This window comes from Panthera onca, chromosome A3 (genome assembly GCF_046562875.1).
Source record: "Panthera onca isolate mPanOnc1 chromosome A3, mPanOnc1 haplotype 2, whole genome shotgun sequence".
NCBI lineage: Eukaryota > Metazoa > Chordata > Mammalia > Carnivora > Felidae > Panthera > Panthera onca.
The window spans coordinates 51,349,024-51,368,624 of NC_138341.1; the positions used below are offsets into that span (position 1 = coordinate 51,349,024).

The 19,601-nt window shown below is 37.1% G+C and overlaps 1 protein-coding gene across 7 annotated transcripts in view; it reads left to right on the forward strand.

The window, feature by feature from the left end:
- The window catches only part of EXOC6B (exocyst complex component 6B), a 609,008-nt gene that overhangs the window by 333,297 nt on the left and 256,110 nt on the right, over positions 1-19,601 (forward strand). For all 7 annotated transcript variants that reach the window (XR_013554682.2, XM_078444598.2, XM_078444596.2 and 4 more), the window contains exons 16-17: positions 4,594-4,705; positions 16,575-16,709. Coding sequence is in view for 6 of the 7 variants with exons in the window: in XM_078444598.2 (XP_078300724.1) it covers positions 4,594-4,705; positions 16,575-16,709 (247 nt within the window). In the remaining variant the exon portion in view is untranslated. The remainder of the gene's footprint in view (positions 1-4,593; positions 4,706-16,574; positions 16,710-19,601) is intronic.

The window sequence follows — 19,601 nt, forward strand, 5'->3', positions numbered from 1 at the left end:
TTTGTATGTAATTTAAGAATCTTACCACAGCGTAAAATAGTTTATCTTCTCTTTTTTTTTTTTTTGATGTTGTTGCCACATATTTCACTTATATACCTGTTTTAACCCTAAAATAGTTTATTGTGTGTTTGAACATTTAATAATATTTTACAGTTCAAGAAAAAAAATTGTATTATTTTTACCCACTACATAGTTACCATTTTCAGGCCTTCTCATTCTTTTCTACATATCGAGATTACCCTTTGGCATCATCTTCCTTCAGCATGAAAATTTTTCTTTCAGCATTTCCTTAGGGTAAAACTGCTGGTGTGGCATTTTCTTGGCTTTTAAAAATATTTCTAATACTTTAAAATAATTTTAAAATTATTCTAAAAGTATTTTTATCACCTGTGTTTTCAAAATATATTTTCTAAGACATGGACTTCTAGGTTGATAGTCTAAAGATGTCATACCACTGTCTGCCTCCATTGTTTTCTGAAGAGAAATAAGCCATTATTATTCTTGTTCCTCTGAACGTATTGTCTTCTTTCCATGGTTGTTTTTAAGATTTTCTTTTTATCTTTGGACTTTACAATTTGATCTAATATTCTTTTTTTTTAAACCTTATTCATTATTATTTCTGAGAGAGAGAGAGACAGAGTTTAAGCAGGGGAGGGACAGAGAGAGAGGGAGACACAGAATCTGAAGCAGACTTTAAGCTCTGAGCTGTCAGCACAGAGCCCGATGCGGGGGCCGAACTCACCAACTGTGAGAGCATGACCTGAGCCAAAGTTGGACGCTTAACTGACTCAATCACCCAGGCACCCCCTGACTCTGATGTTGTTAAATGACTCTGATGTTGTTAAATGTGTGTGTTAATTTTGTGTGGGAGGTACTAAAACTCTTGGATATGTGGGTTGAAATATTTTGTCATGTTTGGAGATGATTTTGCCAGTATGTCTTTAAATATGCCTCCTTTCTCATTCTTTTTCTTCTTCTGCAACTCCTGGCTACTTGATAGATCATTCAGATTTCTTGAGTGAACTGAATGTGAGTCTCAGTTTTAATTAGTTTCAAATTACTTCTGATTTCAAATGATACTGCAGAATCTCTTTGTCCAGAAGACCAACTCTAAAATTCCAGAGCTTTTATCCAGGAGCTTATCTCTGATCTTAACAGGATTTGAGCTGGGCTGGTTTCATCATTAGTTAGTTTCTTCTCCTTTTTGGATTGAGTTTCTTTAGCCTTGGAAACAAAACCCCTTGCAGAATTTGCAAGATCTGTCTCTGTTTTCTAGCATTGTCTTCACTGTTTCTTTCTTTCTTTCTTTCTTTTTTTATAACTGCTTATTTATTTTTGGGGGGAGGGGGTGGAGATTGAGTGCAGGAGGGGCGGAGACAGAGAAGGAGAGAGAGAATCCCAAGCAGGATGCATGCTCAGTGTGAAGCCGATAGGGGCCTGGATCTCACAATTATGAGATAATGACCTGAGCCCAAATCAAGAGTGGGATGCTTAACTGACTAAGCTGCCCAGTTGCCCTGCCCTCACCTTTTTGTGTGTGTGTGTGTTTGTGTGTTTTCATTTATTTTGAGACAGAGACAGAGAGACAGAGAGAGAGCACACATGTGCACAAGCAGGGGAGGGGCAGAGAGAAGTAGGGGAGAGAGAGAATCCCAAGCAGTCCCCTCACCATCAGTGCGGAGCCTTACATGGGGACCAAACCCATGAACTGTGAGACCATTACCTGAGCTGAAATCAAGAGTCAGAAGCGCAACTGACCAAGCCACTCAGGCACCCCCCTCACCATTTCTTATGGAGCAGAATTCTTTAATTTTTTTTTTTTAATGTTTATTTATTTTTGAGACAGAGAGAGACAGAGCATGAACGGGGGAGGGTCACAGAGAGAGGGAGACACAGAATCTGAAACAGGCTCCAGGCTCTGAGCTGTCGGCACAGAGCCCGACGCGGGGCTTGAACTCACGGACCGCGAGATCGTGACCTGAGCCGAAGTCGGACGCTTAACCGACCAAGCCACCCAGGCGCCCCTGGAGCAGAATTCTTGTAGGGGAGAATTATTGCATCAGTTCATTTGTTTTTGTTTCGGGGCTCTCCAGGATTCCAAACTGTCATAGCAGCCCATATTGTTAATGGTTTGGCTAATTTCTCTTCATCTCACCAAAGCCTTTCAGCCTCTGACTGTTTCAGTCTTGTATCCATCTGTACCCAGAGTAGGAAATGGCCTCAGGTATGAAAGTGACTGCTACCCTTTGGTCACCTTTCAAAGGCTTGTCATGGTGCGCAGTCCAGGTATACATTTATGTATGTGTGCTAATTATACTTTGTGGACATTGAAGGAAAATATAGCTTTTAGATTAGACCTGACTTTTTTGTTGTGATGAAGATAGTGGTGGTCTTTATTAATCTTCTATATCACATCCAAATGTGGAACTTCTGCTAGATGTTTTTTTTTTTTTTTGTAATGTTTATTTATCAGAGAGAAAGAGAGAGAGAGAGAGAGAGAGAGAGAGAGAGAGAGAGAACACAAGTGGGGGAGGGGCAGAGAGAGAGGAAGATACAGAATCTGAAGCATGCTTCAGGCTCTAACCTGTCAGTGCGGAGTCCAACGCAAGGCTTGAACTCACTAACTATGAGATCATGACCTGAGCAGAAGTCAGGTGCTGATCTGACTGAGCCACCCAGACGCCCCAGTCTTCTTAAACCATAATAGAGATATGTAATAAGTACAGGATATCATGAGAGTGATTAATATCAGGGGCACCAGATTCTTTAGATACCTGTGTTAATTTTTATAGCAATGTATACTTATTTGTAGCTCATATTACAATTGACCTGGTATAATTATTAGTTTAATATATGAAAGCAGGAACCATGACTATTTTGTTCATTCACCATTTTGATCTCATTATTCTACCCACATAATGCCCAGCACCTCATATATTTGTGGAGTGAAGTATTTCAGTTCAGTAATAATTTTGGAAAGGTTAGCAGTGGGCCAGAGGGTATTGGTCAATTAAATGTATCCTTACATGGACGTTGTGAAAATATTTTGATGTATCATTCCTTCCCGATTATGTCCTTGAATTCTGTGGTCATATTTAGTTTTGATATTTTTCTGTTTTCCACATAGCCTGATAATATACCTTGCCTATATATTTAAAATTGTAAGATTTTTAATCTGACTATACTAAGCCTCTGATTTTCTTCTCTAGAAAGAGAAATGGATGAGATTAAATTTGTGACCATCATCCATAAGCAATAAATTTACAAAGAACTCACAAATCTCTATTTACAGTTATTTCTTGATGTTTATAAACTAGACTTTCTATAACATTAACCTTATCATTGAAGAAATATTTGTCTTAAAAGTATATCTTTTATAGAAAGCCATCTTGGGTTATACTTTCAGGGGCTCATGGAGGATGTATAGGTCTAGAATTTAGTTTATTGGTTACAGGGCTGTTTTTCTTTTTCAAACTTTGCATATAAATATAGATAGCTATTGAATCATTTTCTTTATGTTTAGTTTCCTTTACTGTATAGAAAATACCATTATTGGGGTGCCTGGTGGCTCAATTGTTAGAGCATGCAACTCTTGATTTCGGGGTTGTGAGTTTACCTGAAAAAAAAAAAAACCATTACACAATAAGGGTTTAATAATGTTCACTGGATTAAAAATGAGGGAATAAATTCAAAAAAGGAAAATGTCTTTATTCATCATTTTTGGGATAGTAAGGATTACAAGACATTTATGCATTATTAAACTACCAGCCTAAAACACTTATTTTGGAATCAGAGCTAAACAGACATTCTATGAAAGAAGACAATACAGAAGTAACTTTTCTTAGGGGTCGTCATCAGCAGTTAGCTGTACACAATTAGCGGTAGGAAGCCGACGGAGAGACCAGGTTGGAAAATTATTAATATTAACAATCTGTGAAGGATCTTGGAAGTATGGGAGAAATAATGATTTCAGGATGAGGAATCATGCTGGGTAACTGTTTATGTGGTCTGAGAGACAGTGTATCATAGTGTTTAAATGCTATGGGCTTTAGCGCTGGATGGCCTTGTTCAAAGCCTTTTTTTTGCTGTTTACTTACTGTATGACCTTGAAGAAGTTACTTAACTTCTCTGCGCCCTCATTTCCTCATCTGTAAAGTAGAAATAATAATAAAAGTACTTTGTATCATTGGTGTGAAGTTTAAGTGAATTTTATTTATTTTATAGGTTTATTTATTTATTTTTGAGAGAGAGAGAGAGGGAGAGAACATGAATGGGGGAGGGGCAGAGAGAGAGAATCTCAAGCAGACTCCATGCTGTCAACACAAAGCCCGACGAGGAGCTCAGTCTCATGAACTGTGAGATCATGACCCGAGCTGAAATCAAGGGTCGGATGCTTAACCGACTGCGCCACCCAGGACCATTAAATGAATTTTAGTATATTAAAGTACTTAGAATAATTTCTGGCACAAAATAAATGTTATTTGCTGCTGCCATTATCATTAACATCATCAGAAATACCACTGGTGGTGCCTTGTTTGTTTCAAGAGTAATCCTGCTCCCTGGTATGACTCACTCTTGATAATTCTTTTTCAGCTCAACCGAAGTCGATGACATGATTCGTAAATCTACAAACCTGTTGCTAACCAGGACTCTGAGCAACTCTCTGCAGAATGTCATTAAAAGGAAGAATATTGGACTTACTGAGGTAAAGCTGCTCTTAATGGAGACAGCCAAGGCAATATGTGAACAGATGCCCTAAGCTCTGGGGCCTGTTTGTAAGTTAATTATAACTTTCTATACGGTCCGTCATGTTCTTACTGATGGATTCCTAATGGTGAAAGTGCAAAACAAATCATTTGTTTTTTTCTTTTGTCCTCTTGGAGACATTTATTACATTTTGAAAAGTCACTTTCTTTCTCTCTCTCTCTCTCTCTCTCTCATTATTTTCAGTACCTAACCGGTTTTCCTTTCTGAGGTTGTTGGGATACATTTGTATTATTTGCCATCAATTATACAAAAACAAAATTGTTGGTTGGAGAATATAGTCAACATCAGGTTCCTATCCAAACGAATGACAGTTCAAATACAACATACAATATGAAACCACATGTGTGTGCGTAAATCATGGATGCCAAGGATATTGGCACTTGTAGTCCTTGGTTTGTGTTAGACTCAGCTTTTGGTTTTGAGATACCTCTTGTATGTGAATGGTGAATTACTCTTTATCAGCATGTGAGTCTGGGGATCTGGGATTGAGGAAATGTGGGAGAAAGGCGATCGTCACATTTCTGTGGAAGCTTACAGAATCTCACAAAGCAAGAAGGGATATTACACACGTGTTGCGAACAGTATCTTGGCAAACTGAAGATTTGGCACGTTGGCGTGGAGTCCTAAAATTTAGAAAGATGTGAAGTTTCCTTTCTCTTGGAAACCCAGGATTGCATGGGAGAGTCGACCTGCCATTTTATGGAAATTATATTGCCAAAAGTGAGAACTTGGAGGAATTTTTTTTCACAGGGAAAGGGAAAGGCTGTTGGCCATATGTTTTACTTGTAGAGGTGGTGTAGTTTGGAAGTCCGTTGCTCTAGGAAAAATTGACGTTTTCAGATATACACTGTCAGAGATCATGGTGAAATTCAGCAAATGGTTAATGAATCTGACTCATAGGTAAAGACAGCTGGAAGCCAGGTGAACATCTCCTTCTGATTTTGGAGTGCTAGCTTCTTTCCCTGGGTGAAGATTTTAAACTATTATAATGTGGAACTTTGGCAGTGTTTGAGTTCCGTGTATAACAAACTTTTTTTATGATTGAAAGTTACATTTGACATTATTTAGGACAGTTCCCTCATTTTGCAGAGCTTCCTTTCTGTGGCTGGGTATAGAGATATTAGGTATTATCTTTATGTCTGAGAATAGGTTAAGTTCTTTTCATCGTCAGGAAGGCTGAGCAAAAGAAAAGTGGAATGAAGTGGAGTGAAAAGTAGGAAGTCCTCCTCCTTCTCTTACAGTGCACTGTTCTCCTTATGTGGATCCCAGGTAGGACAGGAAGTCTGTTATTTAGTTTTTGAACTATCTCTGTATTATAACTTTTGATACAGGTTTTCTTATGCCATTTAACAGTCTCTTAAAACATTTTAAACAGGTAGCTTAGAAGGAAGATGGTGTGATAGAAACAGCTTTGGCCTCAGAAGTCTCTTGAGTTTAGTTGTGACTGTGCATGCCATTGATTTACTGTGACATCTTAAGAGAAAGACTTAACTTCTCAGTTCTTCAGTTTTCCTGACACCATTGTCCTTTGCAAGGGCCCTGCACATGTCAGGTCAGGACAGGAGAAGCAGTAGAAGCTTATCAAAAGAACTATATTTTAGTTCTTGGCACCTTTTCAGTGGATGCTAAATATTATTCCTAAGTCATTGGATCTTTCTAGGTAATAATGTACTTTCAGTATCAATATCCTTGCATATGAATGAAGGAACATCTACACACATTTATTTATTTTGGCTTTTATGGTGGTTTGTACACATACAGACAAATACATACCCAGTGATTTTTATCGCCAATAGAATAATTATATTGCTCACCTTTGGAAAGACATTATATCCTCCTTTACAGGTAACTAGCGTGAGTTCACATCTGCACGCATCATCATACTAGGTAACATTTGTCGAACAGTTTGTATTCTTCATAGTCTATTCACAAATACCATCTCGTTTAGTACAATGACATTTGAAGCTGGCTACGCATGTGTTATTATTCCTATTTTATAGAAAGTGTAATTAAAGTTCAGCGAGATTGCCTGAGGTCATATAGTTAACAAAATGATAGAAACGAGACCTAAGTCTGGGTTGTTTTTTTCCCAAACTTAATTCACTTTTACTATAATGTACTGATTTCCATACTGATTTAATTATTTCATCATAACAAAGGGGCTTTTACAAGAAGTCCATAGTACTGTGGAAATTGTTTAGGTAGAGATGATTTTGTGTCAGCGAGCACATATCCATTCAAGCAGTACAAGTATTATAAAACCACAAAACTAACTGAACCCTATTTCAGGTTGTCAGACAGTTCCTTCAGGTCTTAAGAGTTCCTGTAAGCTAATGTCTGTCTGCCTGTCTTGTTCGAATTTATGTTACCGCATTTCTTCTTTTTTCTGTCTATATGCTCTATCCTTTTATCTTTTCCTCTCCGTACACTGGTTTTCTTGCTTTTGTCCTTGCTTCTTGGCTTCCCCACATTGACTCAGGTCGACATTACCTTTTAGTTCTCGCTTACTGTAACTTGAATGCTTCGCACTCTCAGACCTTACATGACTGTCCCTGTTCAGTCAGCAGGTCTAGCTGGTTTCCTCAGGTTGCTTCTTCCAGGTCTGTGGGAAGAAAGTCAGCAGAGCAGTGGTTAAGAGTGTGCGTCCTTAAGCAGACTGCCTGGGTTCCAATTCTGCCTAGGTTCTCTTCCCTTAATAAATGTGTTCTTGGGAGCGTGTAGTTCATAGGGTTGTTGTGGGGATTGAATAAACATAGGAAGCACTTAGAACAGTACCCAGTATGTAGTAAATACTCCATGTATGTTACCTGGTGTTGTTGAAAAAGAGGTCTGGTTAGGTAAACAGTGACTGTCAAGTTTAGTACGGGGTGAAGTTTTTTCAACCAAGAAAAGTTAGAAGATTACAACAAATGTCCTGTTAAGATAAATAGCTTGCTTGTTGACTTTATAATATTTATTGCATACCTACTGTGTTTAACAGGCACTGATCTAAGCTGTTTGGATAAATAAGTGAACAACAACAAGAATAACAACAACAGAGATCCTTGCCTACATTCTAGTGGCAGAAAACGTGATAAATAACAGCAAAATAAATAGTAAATCCTCTAGTATGATAGAAGGAAGTGAATTTGATGAAGACAAAGGAAGGAACCCATGTTAAGGAAATCAGGAGTCTGGTGGAGGTTCGAAGTTGGTCTTATTAAAAAGAGTAGCATCTTCTCAACATCGCACCTCATCAGGGAAATACAAATCAAAACCACACTCAGATATCACCTCACGCCAGTCAGAGTGGCCAAAATGAACAAATCAGGAGACTATAGATGCTGGCAAGGATGTGGAGAAACGGGAACCCTCTTGCACTGTTGGTGGGAATGCAAACTGGTGCAGCCGCTCTGGAAAGCAGTGTGGAGGTTCCTCAAAAAATTAAAAATAGACCTACCCTATGACCCAGCTAGGAATTTACCCAAGGGATACAGGAGTACTGATGCATAGGGGCACTTGTACCCCAATGTTTATGGCAGCACTCTCAACAATAGCCAAATTATGGAAAGAGCCTAAATGTCCATCCACTGATGAATGGATAAAGAAATTGTGGTTTATATACACAATGGAGTACTACGTGGCAATAAGAAAGAATGCAATATGGCCCTTTGTAGCAACGTGGATGGAACTGGAGAGTGTGATGCTAAGTGAAATAAGCCATACAGAGAAAGACAGATACCATATGTTTTCGCTCTTATGTGGATCCTGAGAAACTTGACAGAAACCCATGGGGGAGGGGAAGGAAAAAAAAAAGAGGTTAGAGTGGGAGAGAGCCAAAGCATAAGAGACTCTTAAAAACTGAGAACAAACTGAGGGTTGATGGGGGGGTGGGAGGGAGGGGAGGGTGGGTGATGGGCATTGAAGAGAGCATCTTTTGGGATGAGCAGTGGGTGTTGTATGGAAACCAATTTGACAATAAATTTCATATATTAAAAAAAAGAGTAGCATCTTGATGTTGAGTTATTGTTTTAAGGGCAAAGAGCATTTCTTGGCAGAGGTTAGAGCAAAGGTCTAAAGATATTTAAGTTCCTGGTTAGTTCAGGGAACAATAAGGAAGCTAGGAAGGCTAGAGTGGAGTGAGGGGAAGAAGAGAAGCAGGAGATCAGATTACAAAAGTGCTAGGGGGTTGTGGTAGGGCCACTGTAAAGTGTTTGGTTTTTATTTTGAGTGAAGAGGGAAGTCATCATTGCAGGAATTTGATTAGTGGTACAATGTGCCATATTTCAAAGGAATCACATTGTTGTATTGGGTATCCCCAATACTGCAGGGTGTAAACAGGGAGACTGGTTAGGAAGCTAGGACAGTAGTGCAGCGAGATTTGATGGCCACATGGGTGGTAGCCATGGAGGTAGTAACAGGTGACCAGATTTGGAGTTTAGAGTCAGCATGCTTTCCTGATGATTGGATCTGAAGGAAGAGAGAAAACAAGGAAGGAGTTGAAGATAACTCCATGATGTTTTGATTTGAGCAGATAGAAGGTTGTATGTACCATGCACTATGATGGCAAAAACTTTAGGTAGAGCTGGTGTTGGGGTAGAGGATATTGGGAATTTGGTTTTGGAGAAATTTAATATGTAGTGTTTATTACATATACAGTTTGTGATATTGAATAAGCGGTTGTATATATGAGTTTGGCATTTGAAAAAGAGGTTTGACCTGGAGATGAAAAATTGGGAGAATATAGATAATGTTTATAACCACTTGATTGGATAATATTACTAAAGGAATTTGTAAAGATGGAGAAGAGAAGATGAAGGACTGAACCCTTGGGCACTCCATTATTAAGGAGTCAGGAGAAAGAGAAAGTGACAGAGGAGATTGAGGAGTCACTAGAGAATTAGAGGGAAAACAAAACAAAACAAGAACAGTAACAGGAGTATGGTGTCTTGGAAGCCGAATGAAAAAAGTGTATCAAGAAGGAGGGAGTGGTCAGTTATGACAAATACTGATAATAGATCAGGGTAGATGAAAATTAAGAATTACTATGGGACTTAGCAACTTGGAGTATGTCAGTGACCTCAATAAGATAACTTTTTTTTTTTTTTTTTTTTTTTTTTTTTAATTTTTGGGACAGAGAGAGACAGAGCATGAACGGGGGAGGGGCAGAGAGAGAGGGAGACACAGAATCGGAAACAGGCTCCAGGCTCCGAGCCATCAGCCCAGAGCCTGACGCGGGGCTCGAACTCACGGACCGCGAGATTGTGACCTGGCTGAAGTCGGACGCTTAACTGACTGCGCCACCCAGGCGCCCCAAGATAACTTTTAATAGAATGATGATAGAAGGCTCCTGATGGAGCAGGTTGAAAAGAGAATGGGTCCTGTGCAGAAGAGTTTCAAATAATGTATATAGATATTACCCCTTCGAGAAGGTGAGACTTAGCTCCCACCCCTTGCATGTAGGTTGTACTTATGACTTCATGTAAAAAGTAGGGTATGGATGGAGGGAAAACGTTACTTTATAGTGAAGGAACCTGGCAGATACTACCTCAGTCAGGTGATCAAGGTTAAAATCATCATTGATAAGTCATATTGATAGCATGTACCTTTGATAGGATGTGATGAGAAGGCACCTGTGATCTTTCTTCCAAAACCCATGACCCCAGTCTAACTGTGAAAAAAAGATTGAACAAACCCAAACTGAAGGACATTCTACAAAATACCTGACAAGTACGTCTCAAAACTTGTAGGGTCATCAAAAACAAGTCTTAAGAAACTGTCACAGACCAGAAGAAGCTAAGGAGATATGACAGCTAAATGTAATGTGGTATCTTAGACGAGATCCTGAAAAAGATAAAACATTAGGGAGAAACTAGTGAAATCTGAATAAAGCGTGTTGCTCAGTTAACAGTAATATACCAATGTTGGTTGCTTAGTTGTGGCATATATACCATAGTAATGGAAGATGTTAGCAATAGGAAGAACTGGGTGTGGCACACTTGGGAACTTTTTGAAGCTATTTTGTAAATATAAAACCATTTTAAAATAAGGTGTTGACTTGAATTACACAAGTTAATGTATGAGAAGAGTGAGAATGACAAGAGTGATTTTGGAGACAGCAAGGAAAAGACAACTCTTTCAGGGAATTTTATTAGAAAGGTAAGCCAATGAGGTGGTAATTGGCAGGGGAAGTGAATTAAGCAAAAGGTTTTTTTTTTTAATGTTTATTTATTTTTGAGACAGAAAGAGAGAGCACGAGTGGGCGAAGGGCAGAGAGAGAGGGAGACACAGAATCGAAAGCAGGCTCCAGGCTCCAAGCTCTCAGCACAGACCCCGATGCAGGGCTTGAACCCACAAACTGTGAGATCATGACCTAAGCTGGAGTCGGACGCTTAACTGACTGAGCCACCCAGGCGCCCCTTGTTTCGTTTTTTAACAGGAGATGTAATAGCCTGTTATTTCTGATGAGAATGTTGCAATGGAAAGCAGAAAGTTGAGGATGTAGGAGAAAGGGGGAATCTTTGGAGTAATGCCCTCAAGTAGGAGAGAGGATGTAGACTGCAATGCACAAACAGAGGGATTGGCTTTACATGGTGTAAAGTTCATCTCTGGTAACAGATGAGACTCAGTGTATGTGGACGCAGATGGTGGTGGCTGGGCATATTTTGTGGTGGAATACTCCAAATGCTCTGTTTTCTCAGTGAAAGATAGATCTTCAGCTGAAAGTAGAGATCCAGAGCAAATGTTGGGGTTGAAGCAGAGAGAAAGTACATCTGGGGGTATGGAAAAGAGATTGGTTGGTGCTGGATAATGTGGTTATTTTGTAGCATTAAGTGCCCACTCTGGCCAATGGATAGGAATTAAAGTGAGACTAGTCAGAATGGTTGTAGATTTTCTTAAGCCATATTTAACGGGAGATATGTTAAGTAAGTCCATATCAATAATAGCTTTCACGAATTTTGTATATATTACATTCAGTACTTTATCATTTATATAATATTTATATGTGATAATTTGTAATATATTGATTATTTCTTTGGTATGACATTGATGCTATTATCTCAGTTTTAAGATGATGAGAGATCTTAACTTTGCCTAAGGCCACACAACCAGTAAGTAGTTTGGAAACAAGATTTAAGACAAGTTTTGAAATACAAAATTTTCTTTTAAAAATAAGATTTGAAATAACGTTTAAAATAAGATTTCCTTTGTTCTGAACCTTTACTCTTGCACTACATTAATTTAAAAACATCAGTACCATGGAGAGGAAGGAAATAAACCACCAGTTAATATTAATCTCAGAATATCAGAGAATTAGTTACGTTTGAAAGAAAATTTTGAGATGAATCAAAACACATCTTACTTCTTCATGAAGAATGAGTTGATAGAAAGGTTTAATGTATAAATTGGATTAAATTGTATTTATTATAGATAATAGAAATAATATAACTTCACTTTATCTAAGTCTCCACTCAGATGTCATTTCCTTAAGGAGCCCTTCCTCGACCACCTATCTGAGCCCTACCATCAGTGTGCTTATTACTACTTGATATTATGCTGTATGTTTATATGAGTTTGTGGTTACTCTAATCTCCACAAGGCCAGGGGCCTTGTCTGTCATGTGTGTAATTATGTACAGCTGTATTCTCATTCCTTGGCACAGAGGAGTTCTTAAATGATGAAGAGAAGAAAGAAAAAAGAAAGATAGGTAGGTGGGTTCCTATGGTTAAGTTAAAGAAATTAAGATTTCCTATTGGTGATACCACATTGAATATTTATATATATATTTATTTATATTATATTTATATTTATATAATATATTTATATATATTTATATAAATATATTATATAAATATATTTATATATTATATATATTATTATATATTATATACATATTATATATATTATATATATTATTATATTATATAATATATAATATATATTATATATAATATAATTATATGTATATAATATATAATATGTATTATATATTATATATATAAATATATATACTTATATATATATTATATATATATTTATAATAGTGCCCCAGGAGACCCAAATAAATGACCAATGCTTTGCATTCCACCTTTTATTTATTTATTTGTTTACTTTTTTAACATTTATTTATTATTGAGAGACAGAGAGAGACAGAGCATGAGCATGGGAGGGGCAGAGAGGTGGAGACACAGAACTGGAAGCAGGATCCAAGCTCTGAGCTGTCAGCAGAGAGCCCGACATGTGGCTCGAACTCCCAAACCGCGAGATTATGACCTGAGCCGAAGTCCGACGCTTAACCGACTGAGCCACCCAGGCGCCCTCCACCTTTCTTTTTAATATCGTTTAAATTGATGACCATGTGGCTCTATCCTGTTGTATATCTCCCACATATCACTGTTTGCCATCTCCTGTTGTTAACAGCACTGATATCGCTAATATCACTTATTTTGTAAGTAAGTCTTGTCAAATATAAGCTTTGTACTAGATTTTGAATTTGGAACCACTAGCTCCAAGTACTTCAGTATTTTAGGTATTTGCTTTGGAGATGGTAAAAAATTGGTAGTCGAACCAGCTTTTTTTATCTTTGCTGGGTGAAATGGAGAAAAAAATCCTTGAAATCTTAGGTCGAGTTTATGTTTGCGAATGAGAACCAAGGCCGCTATTTAGTTCTTCATCTTCTTGCCAATCCAACAGTTGAGAAGCACTGGCAGTGTGGAGGGTGGGGTGACTTCTCATTTTCTTGCTTTGGGTCAGTCCTTGTGGAGCTTCAGTGTCCTGAATTCTCTGCTTTGGGAAACAGAGGATGTGAGAAGGTAACAGGTGACTTCCACAGTCTGCTCTGTGCTTTCCTCATCATTGTCTCTGCTACGGGAATGAGAGACAGAAATATTTTCTGCTTCTTAATGGTTTTTAACCTAAGTGACTCATGTCATTCATGTGTAAGAGGTGGTTGTTTGCTTTATAGTGTTTTCTTTCTTTTTTTCCCAGGCAATCCTCAGAGAACTCTGCTTTATATAAGCTATAACCAATACTTCATCTATTGCTAATACCATGTCCTTGAAACAATATTAAGGACAGTTTGGATTGCTACAGTGATATATTTATGGAAGAGAGTGGGAAGTGGGGGTTAAAAATATCAAAGGAGCTCAAACTCTGATGGAAGTTTATATCTGAAATTGCTTCATTTCATCCTTAAGTTCAGAATTACCCCTAAAGTATCTGGCTTCACATTTGTAAATGCCCTTGTAAAGATTTTGGTTAGCTGTCATTCAGAAGTAGAGATCATTTAGGCCTCATGAACAGACAATATTCCTTTTGAAAATGACATGGTATCTAATGTAATCGTAGAGTGTTTTAATAGTCTATTCTGTGCTAGGCAATGAAACATTTCAAAAGTGACTGACAGCCAGTTGATGTAATTCATGGTGATCTTTTGTGTTGACAGATCTTTAAAAAGTCAAGGGAAATTACTACTGTACCCAGTGAAGCCGCCTCCTTTTTTTTTTTTTTAACTGCCAATATCCTGCAAAACAGGACAATTTTCTCTTTGACTGCCACTATTTTTTATTTCGATAACATGACATGATTCCTCCTTGTTATTAGGATTTCTTTTGATAGATGGAATATGTTCCCTCTAGGTAATGCTGACTTTAAAATAGAAATTCTTCAGTTCTCCAAATTAGCTCTCTTACTTTCTAACTTATACACCAAGACAACCTTGCCGGTAGCCACCCTCCCACTCAGGAAGAAGAGTGATTTAATTTAGACAATTAAAAATTTTTAAACGATTTTAGCCTTTCTTTGAGGGAGAAACGTGTTGAAAGGAAGAGGGTGATGAACTGCTTATTTTGGTAGGTTTTCTTTCCTAGAGCACTCTACGCTTAAAAGTCTAATGTTTTTGGTAATTTTGTAGGAGATCATATCTGTGTCCAAGGCTCAGAGTCTCCAAATTCAAACTGTAGAATGAAGGGAAGGGTGATGAATATGAACTTGTCTGATAGGCTGTGGGGAATAATACAGAGATTGAGTCCCAATGTTGCCCTAGCATTTCATTTGTTTGGAATTGCATCTCTGGGTCTCTGCCCTTTGTGTTCATGTTTCAAAAGTAGATATTTCCCTCCCATGTTCCAGCTGATCCTTGGGGAATAGATCCTTGAGTACCTTTTTCCTTAGTCCAATCCATTACGAAAGCATTGTCATTATGATTTGACATGGATTCTTTGAGAATGAACTGTGCTTTAGCCCTGTGCTGGTTGCTGTTGGGGAGATAAGAGTGTACTTTCTGATTATAATCCTATTAATATTTTTGTGTCATATTCCACAGTATAATACAATGGCTTCTACTGAGGTGTCATTCAACTTTTAAACATTGTTTTGAAGTACCATTTGATTGTAAAATGTATGTTACCCCCCCCACCTTCATCTTCAGTTCTGATTTCCCTTTGTGTCATCTGCCCACTCTGCCCTGGCTCACTCTCTCACCGGACTAAAAGGTACACCTAAGTCCATCTGTAACCTTATACACCCAAACTTCCCCTACCGTCCACAGCCCTGCCGCCACACACAGCCTTTTTGTTAAACAAAAAGTTAAACATGTGGAAAGAGAGACAAAAAAAGATTCTATTCCGTTTTCTTTTCAAATTTCTTTTAGACTGCGAAATGTCAATACTTTTCATAGTTAGAATAAGTAATAGGTACCTCTCCTTGTTTCAGTTTAAACTTATTTTTTACAAGAGTGGAATCAAAGCATTTCGAGGTCTAGTTGGTGACAGACCCAGAAACTATTATTTTAGCCTAATGTATGGTAAATGTGCACCTCCCCCCGCCCAGGACTGCCATCTTATGCTTATGCTAAAAGGCAACATCAGAAGTCATTTCGATGAGTCCATAATTTGAAGGTAGAGGACTTGGATTTGAGTCCTAATTCCATTTAGGTTATGTGAGCTGGAGAAAATCATTTCATTCTGTTTCTGTTTAGTAAAATAGAAGCAATAATTATGCCCACTTAACTTACTTTTCCGGGTCGCTGGGAATACAGTATAAGAAAATGAATTGTGAAGTAACTTTACAAACTTTAATTCTATACAGACAGTAAGAGTCATTCTTTCTCATCCTCCTCTCAAAGTTATTTATAAATGACTTTTTATCTTACCAATACTGTCGTTCTTAAGGATCTCTCCTGTTAGAAAAGGAAAATAGTATTAACAAAAGGATACTTAATCCTCAAAGTAACTATGTGAGTTAGAAATTATTTTTGGCAGTTTACAGATAAAAAAGCAGCCATTAGAGAAGTTAAAAAACTTTCTCCAGATTATTAATTTGAAAGAAGTTAATCCACTTATTTCTCTGACTGTAACGTCCATGTTATTTCTTCTAGAAACTAATGTAGTTTGTTAATAATACTGCAGTCTATTCCAACATCTCTGTGTTCATTATGATTCATTTTGAAACTTCTTGCCATTTCAGTTATTCTTGTTCTTTCAGTGGGAGTTCATTTATTTAATTCATTTACCAGTCATTTATTGCCAGACACTGTGCTAAACACTAGCAGTTTTTGTTCTTAGTCTAATCTCTTAAACAGAAGATATACATTTAAAATAGAATGACAAGTGCTTTTATAGTAGGGGAAATACAAGCTGCTTTGGGAAGTCAAGGAAGGCTTCATAGAGGAAGTACAACCTAAAACCATGCTCTTACAAGCCCTTTGTAGAATATAGATGGCCGCTGCCATTATGACTTTTGTTTTTCTTCTATCAGTAGATTCCTATTGAGTATTCGTTGTGGGGTGAATAGTCAAATGACTCTTACATGTGCTTGTTATTTTCTAGCTTGTCCAGATTATTATCAATACGACACACTTGGAGAAGTCCTGTAAGTACTTGGAAGAATTCATTACCAACATCACTAATGTGCTTCCAGAGACAGTCCACACCACCAAGCTCTATGGCACCACAACTTTTAAGGTGAGAAGGCTCTATAGTACGGTAAAACTGCCTCCGAGATACAGAGTCTGGACCATTCTACCCAAGATGGCTTTGTTTCTCCCAGGATGCCTAGTAACATGATTCATAATATGGTTTTGAGAATAAGTACTTATAATTTCCTTAGAAAAACAAATACCAATGCTAATTTCTGGACTTTTCGACTTAAAAATGTCTACATCTCTGTCCACTAAATCTTCCTTGTATTTTGTACTTGAAAATGACTGTTTCCTCAGTTGGCCCTCGTCTTAGTCAAGAATTCTTAAGGATGGTCTAGCTAATAGTGGTTGTGACTAAAATCAACATCAATTAATTTTATTTTAATAAGCTGTCCTTGCTTCTTTGTGTTCTGTGTCCAGATTTTTTTCACTTTTTTAGTGAGGAATTTCTGCCCCTTACTATTGTAGTTAACAATTTTATAATCATTTCACAAGGCCACAGCACTAGCTTTGATCCTGAGTTTGATCAAATGAGAAGAATGACACTCTTGTAGAGCAGAAAATAGATTGATGGAGAATTTCTGGAGAGTGAATGACTTAATTTAAAAAGGCCTTAAGAAATTCCTTTATATTGCCTTGTGACCTTTAAATAAATATTAAGCAGAAAAAATAGTCTAACACCTTAAACACTATAATGGTAGACTCTGACATAAAAGCCAACCTGTTGTTTTGGGTTTTTGTTATTATTGTTATTTTTTGATTATTTTAGTTTGGAATCAAATCTGTTTCATCCTTTTGAGGTTGGTATTAATTAGATACAAAGTTGTAGATTGAAATCATGATATATGTCCACTGGTGTCAACTTTTTCCTATCCTTTTATCCTCTTTCCCTATTTATTGGCACCTTCCCTTGAGAATAGATTTAAGACAAAAGAATCAAATTTGATTCATAACTGCTTATTATATTTTATGAGATGAAATTGTTAGTAAGATCTCTTTTTATGTTATAAGAAAAGGAATGAGAAAGAACCTGAATAGCCAAAGCAATCTTGAGAAAGAAGAACAAAGCTGGAAGCATCACATGTCCTGATTTTAAATAATATTACAAAGTTTTCGTAATCAAAATAGTATGGTATTAGCATAAACACATATGCGTAGATCAATGGAACAGAACAGACAGGCCAGAAATAAACTCATGTATATATATGGTCAAATAATTTACAACAAAGGTGTAAACACGGGAACACACAGTGAGGAAAGAATAGTCTCTTCAATAAATGGACAGCCACATGCAAAAGAGTGAAACTGGACCCCCATGTTTACACTGTATACAAAAATCAACTCAAACTAAGGATTTGAATGTAAGATCTGAAATTATAAAACTTCTAGAAGAAAACAATGGGTTAGCTTGACACTGGTCTTAGCACTGATTTTTTAAATTTAATACCAAAGCAAAGGCGACAAAAGCAAAAATAAATAAGTGGGACTACATTAATCTAAAAGGCTTCTGAGCAGCAAAGGACAGAACACAAAGGCAAAACACAAAAACACCTGATGGATTGAGAGAAGATACTTCCACATCATATAGCTGATAAGGCATTAAATATCCAAAATATGTAAATTACTCATATACCCCAATAGCAAAACCCCAAATAATCCAATTAAAAGGGGGCAGAGGAACTGAATAGACATTTTTCTAAAGAAGATATACAAATGGCTAATATGTACATGAAAAGATTACTGTTGGTGAGATACTACCTCATGCCTGTTAGTATAGCTAGCATCAAAAAGACAAGAGAGAACAAATGCCTGCAAGGAGGTAGAGAGAAGGGAACCCTTGTGTGCTGTAGTCAGGCATGTAAACCAGTATATCCCCAATGGATAAAAGTAAGGAGATTACTCAAGAAATTAAAAATAGAACTACCATGTGATTTGGCAGTCCCACTTCTGAGTATATATCCAAAGAAATAAAAATGATTATCTTGAAGAGATGTCTATACCTCCTTGTTTATTGCAGCATTCTTCACAATTAGTCAAGCTATGCAAACAACCAAAGTGTTTATCATTGGATGAATGAATAGGTAAAGGAAATGTGGTACATATATATGATAGAACATTATTCAACCAAGAAAAATAAGGAAATTCTGCCATCCATCCAACATGGATGGACCTTACGGGCATTATGCTAAATAGAATAAACCAGACAGAGAAGGACAAATGCTGCATGCTATCACTTTTATGTGGAATCTTAAAAACAAACAAACAAAGAAGCAAGTCAAACTCACAGAAACAGAGAGGAGAAAAGTGGTTGTCAGGGCATGGGGAGGCGGGTAGAGGAAATAGAAATTGGTAAAGAGGTATAAATTTTTAGCTGTAAGATGAAAAAGATTTAAGGATCTAATGTAAAACATGGTAACTATAGTTGATAATACTGTATTGTATAATTGAAATTTTCTAAGAGAATATAGCTTAAGTGTTCTCACCAAAAATAAATAAATAAATATTTAAGATAATGAATGTGTTAATAACTAAATGATGGGAATCCTTTCACAGTATATACACATATTAAATCATCATAATGAACATGTTAAATATAATTTTATTTTCTGAGGCACCTGGGTTGCTCAGTTGGTTAAGCATCTAACTTTGGTCATGATCTCATGGTTCACGAATTCAAGCCCTGTGTCAGGCTGTGTGCTGACAGCCAGAGCATAGAGCCTTCTTCAGATTCTGTGTCTCCCTCTGTCTCTGCCCCTCCCCCGTTCATACTCTTGTCTCTGTCTCTCTCAAAAAACATTTTTTTTTTAAATTTTCAATTATACTCCAGTAAATCTGAAAAAAAAATGAGATGTTCACAAAATATTCTTTATGTATGTATGTGACCATGGGTCATTCATTTCAAATTACCTAAAAAAAAATTCTGTTATACATTGTC